Source organism: Condylura cristata, unplaced genomic scaffold (assembly GCF_000260355.1).
Source record: "Condylura cristata isolate star-nosed mole 26May11 unplaced genomic scaffold, ConCri1.0 scaffold00002, whole genome shotgun sequence".
NCBI lineage: Eukaryota > Metazoa > Chordata > Mammalia > Eulipotyphla > Talpidae > Condylura > Condylura cristata.
The window spans coordinates 43691344-43704234 of record NW_004567103.1 but is presented as its reverse complement, the minus strand read 5'-3'; the positions used below and the strand labels follow the sequence as shown (position 1 = coordinate 43704234).

Here is a 12891-nt window from a genome sequence, read left to right as displayed (position 1 = left end):
AGTCACTTCAGCGTGAGTTGGATCCCCACCCCAGAAGTGATCCACAGGACATGGCAGACCTCTCCTGACCCACTTGCTGCTCCCTTCAGCAGTATAGGTTGTCAGTGGGCCTGCGATGCCCACTCTGTCTCTGGTGAATCCTCTCACCGCCCCTGCCGCCTCTGGCCTGTACCCCAGTTCTGTATGCATAAGTAAATAAATCTTTTTAAAAAATAAAACTTCTGATAATCGAGAACGAAATTTAAAGTGAAAACCTTATTTCCTACTTTGTTTATAATATGCCTGTATCATTTGCAATATTTTAATACAATGGATTTTTCTTTTTAAGTACAGCATCTGTTTGGCTAGTTATAATCAAAAGGCAGAGTACAATAGTATAAAGCCAAGTGTCTATTTATTAAGGTATGAGGGGTGCAAGAATAAGCACAAAATTAAATAACAATTTTACATGCATTATAGAATGATGTTCTTTTTTATTTTAAGCACAAATTTTTCTTCTTAGATCACATATAATCTATTATAAGGAAACACATTTTGATAGCAAGCCCCTTAATACTGATTACATCCCAAACAACAATGAGTTGGCATGACTAGCAAAGGTTTCCCTTTGCTTTGACAAACCAAAGGAATTATGGTTAGGTGACTCTACACTGTGCATATTAAAACAAAATGGTATATGAAGACAATGAAACTGCTAGGAATCTATTTAAAAGCTTTGAATCTTTCCCTGATTTTTCCTCTTGGAGGGAAGGGGGGGAATAGTCAGATGAAATGAAATGCTGAATTCTCAATGATATTCCCTCAATCTTTTCTTCTTACAAAGTCCAGCTTAGCTTAAATGGCCAACTCCTGACTCTGCTTGGATAGTCAAGGTAAGGCACTGTTAGGCTTCCACAGCAGAAAGTGGAAAAAATTAGGTAATATCCCGCAACTGAGAATAGATAGGACTGCTGTTAATTTCATACAAAGAAAGTAGGACAAAAAGGTTTAAGGTAAGTCTTACCTACCCCCAAAGTCTCCCCTCCCCCTCAAAACACACACACACACACACACACACACAATTTTCATTATACCATGCCAAGAATATATACCGTAGAAATGCCAAGCACCACTTTAGGACCAAAATGAACATACACATATAATGCTAGGGGAGCAATCAAGAAAGTAAAGAACCCATTAATTTAGTTATCGGAGAGTAACATCCTCAACTAAATATCTTGGCAGACCCATCCTGATTAGCCCAGTTTGAAAACCAAATCAAACATTTTTTTTTCTTTATAGAAATAGGCCAGAGGTGCAGAGGCGGTGAGAGGATTCACCAGAGACAGAGTGGAGAGCAGAACAGGCAGACTGACCAAGTTCACTGCTGAGGGGAGCAGCAGGCTGGTCAGGAGAAGTCAGCCACGCCATGTGGGTCACCTCTGGAGCAGGGAACGATCTCATGCTAAAGTGGCTCTAGCCTCTCAGAGCTGTGTTTTAACCAGCTGCACCACCAGGGATGGCCCCCAAATCAAACATTTTACGGAGAAAGAAATTGATCACTGACAACTCCTTAATTACAACATTCTAAATCAAAGCCATCTTATTTAGATCATATGTGCATATCTTAAATTAGTATTTAAAATAGAAAATTTCTGTTTTAAAAATCAAAAAATTCCCTTTAAAAAAAGTTAAGGAAAATAAAAAAATTAGTCACCCATCTCTCCTCCCCCAATTCTATTCCCCAAAAATCTATCAACAATTTGATGTATCATCTTCAAGTTTTTTCCTGAGTATAAAGTAGAGCTGATTGTCAAACACTGTAGCTAGTCTGAATATAGATGTGCTCTATCTGCAAATTACAAGCCAAAATTTAAGAACATGGTAGCAAAAAAAGGTAAAATATCTCAATTTTTCATAGAATATGAAACACAATAATATTACTGATAAATACAACATTAAAATTAGTTTCGGCCCTCCCTGGTGGCGCAGCGGGTTAAAGCACTGCACTGAGAAGCTAAAGCCACTTCCGCATGAGTTCGATTCCTGCCTGCCCCGGAGGTGACCACATGGCGTGGCAGACCTCTCCTGACCCGCCCGCTGCTCCCCTCAGCAGTGTACTTCGTCAATCTGCCTGTTCTGCTCCCCACTCTGTCTCTGGTGAAGCCTCTCACCGCCCCGAGCCTCTGGCCTGTACCCCAGTTCTATATGCATAAATAAATAATTAAAATAAAATAAAATAAAATTAGTTTCACTTTCTCATTTTTAATGTGGCTACCAGAAATTGTACGTTATAGCTATAGCTTTCATTATATTCCTATTGATCAGTGCTGGTACAAAGGCTAGCAGTGTAGGTTTTAAGTCTGACTTGCTTCACTCAGTAACCCCCTCACTACCTGTACCAGCTCTGTAACCATATGGAAATTTCCTAAACTCTTGTTTCTAGCATACAAGGTCTTATCACTAAGTACCTACTGAGAAAATTTAACAAGTTTGACCTATAAATAGCTTGACAGTAAGTACAGTGATGCTGTCAAAGGTGCTATTCTCTAGATAACATACAAACAACTTACCCTGTAGAAATACCACTTCAAAACTTCTAATGACAGCTTTGAAAAGCTAAGGATTCGCTGAAATTAACAGCCCTGTGTTCTAACTCTTAAAAAAATAATCTAACAATAAAAAGTCATATCACTTCTATATCTTGGTAAAAATAAGTCGCACTGGTCACTAAACATGAGGGAAAAATATTCTAAACAAAATACCTATTATCAGAAGTTGATACCTGTGTCAATTTTAAGAGAATTTACTTCCCATGATACAGCTGCTCCTATTTTCCTATTCTTACTGAATCTCTAGACAGTTTCATTCAAAAAGAACTGTTTATAGGAGAATTTTAGAGTTTGTAGTAAGAAAAGCCTATCATTAAGCCCTATCCTTTCTCCACAAATTCTCTCAAGTTTGCTTCTCCCCGCAACTGCCACTGCCAATTTTCCAAAATCCCACTCACATAATATCTTCCTCCAAGGTGCTACAAAAAACTGTGGACTGTTCTGTTAGCCCCAAATTTCAACCTGGTGACACACTATTATATACAAATGCACCCAATTATACACTTCAGATATATATATTGTGCATATACTAACAATGTTCCATACTGTATATTCTTTATATCTCAATAAAAATAAAGGAAAATAAAGTAGATGAAAGCAGTTGTAAATTTCTAACTGATCATGGGGAAGACAAGATTTTTTTTAATAATATAATGGTTTATTTTGACATCATTTTGTGCCTTTTTCCATCTCAGCTGTAATCCCCGTGGGCTTCCCATCACCAAATTACTCGTGTGCCATCACAATAGTCTAGTGCACTTATCCCCCCACCCCCATTTTTGATCCCATTCCCCACCACACTCCTGTGAAATGTCTCTGGTATATGGTTGTTCATTATTATTAGACAAGACTTTTTAAAATCTAGAAGCATCACCTTCCACCCAAACCCAAAGATCTTAAAAGTTTCAAACTGTGATTAGACATCTAATAGACTCATCAAAGTTTACCCAACCTTCAACCGAGAGTCGTCCCAGATGTCCAGTGAAGAGTTTTCTGGAAGTAAAACTGTTTCTCAAGCCATCTCAGAAGGATTAATAAAGAGTCTTGAAACTTAATTCTTAACCCTCATATCAAATTCCCATTCCCTCTACCAGAGAATCTACCTCAGCTGCAGGACCAAGTTCCTCACAAAAATTACACCAGTGAATTACACTAGTGAAGTTCTAAGTATTTTTGTACGGAAGGCAGAACAGGTTAAATTCTAGTTTATAATTAATTTTGTAACATTCTCTGTGTAAAAATTTAATGTTTATTCAAGCAAGGCAAGCAAAGAGAATAAGGAAAATAAATCCTTCAAGGTTAACTATTAGCTTGTTTTATTGAATAGACTGAACAAGAACACAGATCATACAAGCAAAGGGGCATGAATCAAAAGTTATGTGAGTTTTTCTTTAATTATTTTCAACATGTGTCTAATGTTGTGTAAATTTATAGCATAATAAATATACCTTATTTTCAGGCATAAAATGGCTGAGGTATTTTAGAAATATGACTTTGATGACTGAAATTATGAACTTCAATTACAACCCCATGTAAACTCCAATATCAGAACAGGACTGATAATGGCACAAAACAACCTTTATAAAACCACTTCATCCTTGCACCCCACCACACAATCCATCACATTCACATATCAAATTGATAAAAATATATTGTCTTTTGTCCTACCTGCAACAAAATACTCAAAATGGGTACTAAGTGTTCAATATATTCAATTCCTTTGGCAATGGAAAAGTAATTGAAAAGGTAATAGAGATTTGTATAAAGTAATTTAGTTTAGATTTGCAAAGATTGAGCAATACATTTTACAATAGCTATTCTCTCGAAAGTTTACTTTCAAATTCTCTGAATGATAATCCTCACTTGCAAAAAAAAAAAAAGTCACTTATGTTTAAAAATTACAGACAGTAAAGTAACAACGAATGTGGTTTTGATCTCTTTAGCTGGTAGTTTATGTATCTGCAAAACCCTTCCTCTTCCCTCAAAAATACAAACAAGTGCCTGCGAGGGTATTCTCATACTATTGGTGGGACTGTAGAATGGCCTAGCCCCTGTGGAAAGTATGGGGATTCCTCATAAGACTAAAAATGAATCTACCATAGGACCCAGCAATTACCAATCCTAGGTGCTGTCCAAAGAACACAAAAACACAAATTCAAAACACTCTCCAGTGTTTATAGCAATACTACTTATAATAGCCAAGACAAGAAAACCTGAATGCCCCAGAACAAATGAGTAGGTCAAGAAGATACTATATATACACAACAGAATACTAGTCAGCAATTTAAAAAGATAAACTCATGCTATTGTGGCAACATGGACAGAACTGGAAGGGATTATTCTAAGTAAAGGGAGCCAGAAGGAGAAAGATAAATACCTCATTGGTTTCACTTATATGCAGAATTTGGAGAAACCAAAGGATCAGACAAAAAAAAACTGTAAGCCTGACTCTTGAAAGTACAACATAGATCTGAGATACCCAAGAGGGAGGGAAGAGGAGAATGTGGTGGAGCATCATAGAAGACTATGGGTTTACAGTGGTAGAAAAACTAGGGTGCCTGTACCTGAGGGGGCAAATCCTATACTGTGAAAAATGAACAATGCTTTTAATGAATGAATATATAAATGGTTTTGTTCAAATTATATTTTGTAGATCATTCTCTAATATCTTTCAGAGAAGTTTGTTAAGAATTTAAAATAGAGCAAGAAAAACAACTGAGCTTTCTATAAGTTAAGATTCTGGTTCTGTTTTCAAATTAAGTTTAATATGCCAAGATGTGTCTGCACTATAAAAATACTCTCACAAAAGTAAATAAATATAAAAACACTTCTCACAAAATATTGTTTATTAATAAAAAAAATCACTGTAATAAAAAGCTTAGTTCTCACAATTCCCATTATACAAAGCCTGACAAGTTTTATGAGTTAAAATAAGACTTACTGTTACCTCAGCAACATTATAGTGAAAAAGAAATACCCATTTACATGGCTGAATACATAGCTGTGAGTTAATTACAGTAACTTTAAAAATTTACTTTTAAACAAGTTAACTCCACATCTGCGCCCATGTGAACAAGACAATCCTTCAATATTTCTAGCTCTCTCATGTTCTTATCAATAGCTGACTTTGCAACAAGAAAACCCTTAAAAATATAATCTTAGAATTCTGAATGACTAGTGGGGGAAGAGAGCTGAGATACCAATACATTAGGCAACAATCTCACAAGGAAAAGAAATGCTATCTGTAGGATAAGAAAACTAAATAATATGTGTAGCACCTTTAAAAAAAGAAAATATTTTCATAATCAGTTTTCATAGAGAGAATTCATTACCAATATTTTGAAAATGTATATTTACAACAGAATGAAGTTTCAAACTTAGTTCATAACTCATTTTAATTTCTTAAAATACTACAAATCCAACTCAACTGAATAACTGTAAGATAAATTCCCAGAACAATATAATCTGTTCCCCCAGCACAACTTAAAACCCTTTATGTTTAAACAATTAAAAAAGGGAATCTTAATATGGCAGATCCAGTGAATTCTCCCCCTGCCCCCATCTACCTCTCTCAGCTTTTTCTCTATTGCTCTGCTCCCGTAACATTCATCTTATCCACACTGAAAGTTCTTTCAAAGCAGGAAATTTTTCTTCTGCCACAGGGCCTTGAAGCAAATAATTAATTTATTAAATAATCAATCTTACTCTTTCTACTAGCTTACTAGCTCCCACAAAACCTTTACTTTTCAGAACAGCCACCACTTCATCCAGGTAAAATACCACACATGCCTGCATACACTCTGTCTTCTCTACTTTGTTCACAATTGGAAAATAACAAAGATGACCATTTGTTCAAGGTCTGTTATCTCCATTGGATTGTAAGCTCCATGAAGGCAAGGGTCATGTCTGTTTTTATTTACACTACATACCTTAGCAAATACCTAATAGGCAACTAACAAAAGAAAACCAAAATCCAAAAATGTAATAACATTTAATAATATAATTATTTAATTTACCTTCATAGTTTATTTTCACTGCTATACTAGAAGTTTCATAAACGCCCAGAATCTATCAGATACTGTTATCCACCATATATTTCCACTACTCAGACAGACTACATTTTACATTTAATTAATGAATAATAAACAATTAAACTGCATTTATGGTCACTAAAATATCTGAAGAAAATATGTCTTTTACAGAGTAGCAATGTAAAAGGTAAAATCCTACCTCCTTCTCAAATAATCAGATTTCCAAAGATAAAAATAATTGGAACCTGAAATTTAAGAATTCTCAATTCAAAGTAATCATTTATCTTTTTAATCTTTACATAGCTTCTTTACTGATAAATTTAACAAAGATTTCTTAAAATTCTGGTCATAGGGATATCATTCTGTATTCTGTGCACTGCACAACAATATGTATTTTGTAAATTCCTAAAATGTGCATTTTCACTTTAACATCTCTGAAATGAAACTCTTAAAAAGGTAACTAGGACCACCCTGGTGATGTAGGAGTTAATTAACTATCAAGTTATTCCCAGCCAGTGCAGCTTGAGTTCCATCCCTGATCAGTGGATCAGCAGCCCTCTTATTCTCCCACAGCTCCCCTCAGCAGTGTATTTCAGTAACTCTGCTCTCCACTCTGTGTCTGGTGAATCTGTGCACCTCTGTCCTAGACCCCAGTTCTTGGGGTCTAACTGGAACAGTATCTTTAACCTGAGAGAAATACAGTAACATATGCATGGCCCTAACCAGATTATTTTTTTCCCTGAAGTTTAGAAAAAATTATCAGATGAGTATTATATGAGACAACAAAACCAAAGACTTAATTACTACCAAATAATGAATGGTTTCAGGCATTGTCAAGATCTTTGTTATCACCCTAAAATGCTCTAAATTCCAACTCTTAAACCTAACCCTAAATAAAAATGTTATCAAATGCCCCATTCTAAACCACACATTCAATTTTACCAAACCTCTGCTCTTGAATCTTATCAGAAAATCATATCTATAATTGCATTTTTCATTCCTCTTCCTTATTTTTACTACTACTCTTTTTTTTTTTTTTTTAAAGATTTATTTATTTGTACATACAGAACTGGGGTACAGGCCAGAGGCTCAGGGGCGGTGAGAGGCTTCACCAGGGACAGAGCGGGGAGCAGAACAGGCAGATCGACGAAGTACACTGCTGAGGGGAGCGGCGGGCGGGTCAGGAGAGGTCTGCCTCGCCATGTGGTCTCCTCCGGGGCAGGCGGGATTTGAACTCATGCGGAAGTGGCTTTAGCTTCTCAGTGCAGTGCTTTAACCCGCTGCGCCACCAGGGAGGGCCCTACTACTACTCTTTTAAGCTCTATTTCACCATATTTTCATATTCAAACCTTCAGTTCTCTTGCCTCCATTCATTCTTGACCTATCAATCCTACTTCTTGAGACATTTTCTTTCCAGATGTCCCAAGTACACAATTTAAAACATTGTACCAAACTGAACCCAACTCTCTCTGTTTCTTCTATGCATAATATCTCAATGAATGGCATCAAAATTCATTCATCTGACACAGTCCAAAACCCAGAAATCATACCTGATGCTATCCCATCTTTTGACAACATCATCTCAATCAACAATAACAACAAAAAAACCATCAGCAAAATATAGTGGTTCTTACCAATGTATAGGCTTTTCAGAAACACTACTCTACATAACTGGATTTCCCCAATAACCTTATTTTTGTACCACAAACCATTCCAGAAGGTCTCTGCATACTTTCACCCAAGGTAAAGTTATCTAGATCAGAACTTTTCAAACTATCTGTGGTAGAATTTTGAAAAATACACTACAGACTAATTACTAGGCAAATGAATTTTTTAAAAACACAAAAATTAGTACAATTTTTTTTAGATTCAAAAGAAAAACTACTACTTGCTTAAAATGCTATAAAGCTTTCTAAATGTTCACTTCCATTGCTATAGTTACTTTATCAAGGATCATTAACAAAAATACAGTGAATCAGACCACAACTGGCCCCCACTTCTAACTTGTGTTTACTTCACTGGCGTGAAATTGCTCACTCTTAATGCCATTATAATAAAGTAGTCTTTTTTTTTAACTTTATATATATTTTTTACATCATTATTTTTGTACAATGCATGCTTTCTCATCTCAGGTATATTCCCATGAAATACCCACCAACAATTCACCCATGTATCATCACCATAGTACCTGGTACTCTTCTCAACCCTGTTTTGATCCTCCTCCCTCCTACCCCCCTACAGATTTTCTCTGGTGTATAGCTACCTGTTGATTTTTATTTTTACTTTATTATAATTACTTACTTTTTTCCATAAAGTACAAGCTTGAACTGAATCTTAACCTAAGCCTTTCTATTTGGCAGAGAATTACTAATTCTTGACTCACTTTTACAGTCAAAAAAACACAAACCAACACACAATTTTACCTGTTTTTTCTCTTTGCTTTACTTACTTGCTCTCTACACTAAGGATAGTTGATGTGTAACTTCTCCTTACTGGTTTCCTCTTTAATAAATAGTCCAAGAATGGGGCTTAGCGTCATCAAGCTCTCACAGCTATTTATCACCAACCCCTGCATCGTGAGTTTGCTCCCCGGCTAGGGAACTACCCCACTTGATGCAGCAGACCTCACCTGTCTTAACCACTGCTCCCCTCAGCAGTGTATTTCATTCCATTCACCTACTCTGCCCCTTACTCTGTCTCTGGTGAATGCTCTCATTAACTGCATCACCACCACCACCACCACCACCTCTGTCCTATACCCCAATGCTTGCAGACATAAATAAATAAATCTTTAAACATGAAAACTACACAAATAACCCAAGATGCCTCCAAAATAACTTTTATCAATTCTGCCTTCTCAAAACATAGAAACGCAAGAAAGCAGAAAAGTTTCACAAAATAAAAAAATTTCAAAACACCTTTGCATTCAAAATTATTTCCACATAGAAACACTTAATGGATCTAATCCAAAATAGGATAAAAATTTAATTAAAATATAAAAATCAGGCCCTCCCTGGTGGCGCAGCAGGTTAAAGCACAGCACTGAGAATCTAGAGCCGCTTCCGCATAAGTTCGATTCCCGCCTGCCCCGGAGGTGGCCACATGGCGTGGCAGACCTCTCCTGACCCGCCCGCTGCTCCCCTTGGCAGTGTGCTTCGTCGATCTGCCTGTTCTGCTCCCCACTCTGTCTCTGGTGAATCCTCTCACCCTCCGCATCTCTGGCCTGTACCCCAGTTCTGTATGAATAAATAAATAAATCTTTAAAAAAATATATAAAAATCAGCGGAATATACTTGCTATGAAATAAAATTTCACATGTAGACGTAATATTACATAATAATAAGGTCACAAAAGGCGCATCTACATTTCATCTTGTGAAACAAGACGTCATTCCTAGTTTTATTTAAGCAATAATTTAAAAAATAGTCATCATAACAATTAATTAAATAAACTGTACTTACGAGTCAGATGAAAGATCCCATCACAGGCACTGATATGAGATAAAAAGGCATTTCCCAGGCCTTGCCCACTATGGGCGCCTTTCACAAGGCCTGCAATATCCACTACATTTAGAAAGGCAGGAATTTTGCTGGGGCAGGGAAGAAAAAGAAATATGGTTTTATTATGAAATGGTACTAAGAATCTATTTATTAATCAACTGGATTTCCCAAACAGTTTACATGAATTCTTTCTAGAATACTATTTAGAAGATTCTCAATATTGATTTGTTAAATGAAAGAGAAAACTAAATAACAAATAATCTTTTACTAGATTAGGACTTCCTCACCTAAGAAAATGAAAGGGAAAAGTAAAGTAGATTAGATGCTTTTATTGTGTCTCTAAGGAGTAAAACCCATATTTATTTCACTATATTGTTCCACTGACAAATGCATACACACAAAAGCTATTAAGAATATTTAAAGAATAAGCCAAAACAAGGCTGGGTAATCATCATAAAATGAGCCAACTTACTTTGTGTCAAGCAGGAACTAAGTACTTCACATGCAATATCACTTCAATGTTTAAGACAAGTCTTTAAAGTTAGTGCTATTAATTAAGACCAGTTCACAGGTGAGGAAAATGAGCCTTAATGGAGCTTAAAAAAATCTATGGTACACAAGATAACTAGTAGCGAAAAAACTGAGATTCAAACACTATATATCTGCTTTTGTATTTAACTGCCATCTACATATAGCCCAAAATTATACATAAAGATGTAAACCAATTATCAATATAATATTGATATTAATAGCAACAGAGCTAGACATAGATACAAAGTAACCTTTACTTGGTTCAAAATAAAGGCAGTTAACACAAGTAAACCACCCAGTTAAGAAAACCAGATGGCATTTAGAAATAGAGATTTTAATACTGGATTAATATCAATGTCCTGATTTTGATGCTTCACTGTGGTTATGCAGAAGACTGTATTTAACAAACACTAACTGAAGAATTTAAATGTTATATAGCATCATGTCTACAACTCAAAGATTTAGAAGCAAAAGATTCTGGGCAAATGATATACAAGCATTCTACATGTAATTTTACAGCTTTTACATATATTTAAAATCATTTAAAAATAAAGTTTTTTAAAAAGAACACAGAATTCAGCTTGAGGAAGCCAAATATAGAGATATCATTTGAGCTATATTCAATGACTGCGACAGATTAAAACCAAATGAGTTACAGAGATACAAATAAATACATGATTGAGTAAATGAAGATGAAAGAGTTCTTCCTATAGAGTTCCAAGCAATAAATGAAAAAAAAAATGATGGAATTACACAATCACCTCATGAGACCACATTCAGAGTAATAATTTGTCAGAAAGGAAAATGGATGCTACAAACTTGTGAACAGAAGTGGGGAAAATGAATAAATTCAGTATATATTCTATTTAGGGAATTTATAGAAAATACTGATAGATTGAATGTAGGCATGAGAAAAGATAAATAAAAGATAAACCTGGGTCATTGCCTTGAGTAACTTCTGAATTAATAGCACTATTTATTGAATCATAAAAGTCTTGAGGAAGAACAAATTTGATACAAAACAGGTTGAAGTCAAAAAGTCCATTTTGGATATGTCAAATCTGAGGCATCTATTTAATCATTCAAGTTTCAATGTCATTGGGCAGTTAGATGTAAATGTGGAGTTCAGCAGAGTTCAGGATAGAGATAAAAATTCAGGATTTAGCAACACATTCAAAGTAGTGAAAACTAAACACATATTTCTCAATAATAGGGAAACAGTAAATAAATTATAGTAATAAATGTATACTACTAATACTAATTGTAATTATTATACTTATAATACTAATTGTAATTATTACACTGTAAATTTGACATATCTGTACTTTTCAGCCCTAGAAAAAATATTAATAATTTGCCAAGTAAAAAAGTACCCTATTTCTGTAAATCTGTGTGCACAACTTCAGGGAAAAGTATGGTTACAGGTCATGGTAAAAGAAATACAGGTAATTTTTTTAAAAGATTTATTTATTTATGCATACTGTTTTTTCTAAAGATGTAACACCTGACCGAAAAACTTTTAAAATATGAAGGAATAGTAGAAATGAAGCTAAAAATTACATTACCCATAAATAATAATCAATTACTTTTCAATCTTCACTTCATATATTTTCCTAGAAATATATACATACAAGTATAATTTTACATGAATGTGATCATATATGCAGACTGATTACTTCTCTCTTCAAATTCCTCAGGAAAAAAATGCAACGTTAGCAGTCAGATACAACCTTCTTCACCCTTCTTCATGTTCTACATTATTTTATAATCACCCAAGACCACAATTTTGAATAATAAAAAAATCCTTCCACATAAAATATATAACTTGTTATCTATTTACTCTGTCTTACACATGGCACAGATTTTCTTACCTTGCTGGTTTGTGGTACTGACAGAGAAAGTCAAACCTTTCATCTGGCACAGGTACTCTGCTCTCATTAGGATCAATAGTGCAGAACGGAAAGTTTTCTGCTGAAGCCTGACTATTGGTTAATACATTGAAGAAAGTAGACTTCCTAAAATGAATAAAAACAATTTCAATGAATTCTGAGGTTAACAATGAAAAAAGTTATCTTGCTCTAACTTCAATGTTCAAATAAGATACATAAGTATTATAGGCCCTCCCTGGTGGCGCAGCAGGTTAAAGCACAGCACTAAGAAGCTAAAGCCACTTCCTCATGAGTTCGATTCCCGCCTGCCCCGGAAGTGACCACATGGCGTGGCAGACCTCTCCTGACC

General features: G+C 35.2%; 1 protein-coding gene across 2 annotated transcripts in view; it reads right to left on the bottom strand.

Moving 5' to 3' along the window:
- Positions 1 to 12891, bottom strand: part of OLA1 (Obg-like ATPase 1) — a 140184-nt gene that overhangs the window by 115184 nt on the left and 12109 nt on the right. For both annotated transcript variants that reach the window (XM_004674521.2, XM_012728922.1), the window contains exons 3-4: positions 12525 to 12668; positions 10084 to 10211 (exon numbers count right to left, since the gene is read on the bottom strand). In XM_004674521.2, coding sequence (XP_004674578.1) covers positions 10084 to 10211; positions 12525 to 12668 — 272 coding nt within the window. The remainder of the gene's footprint in view (positions 1 to 10083; positions 10212 to 12524; positions 12669 to 12891) is intronic.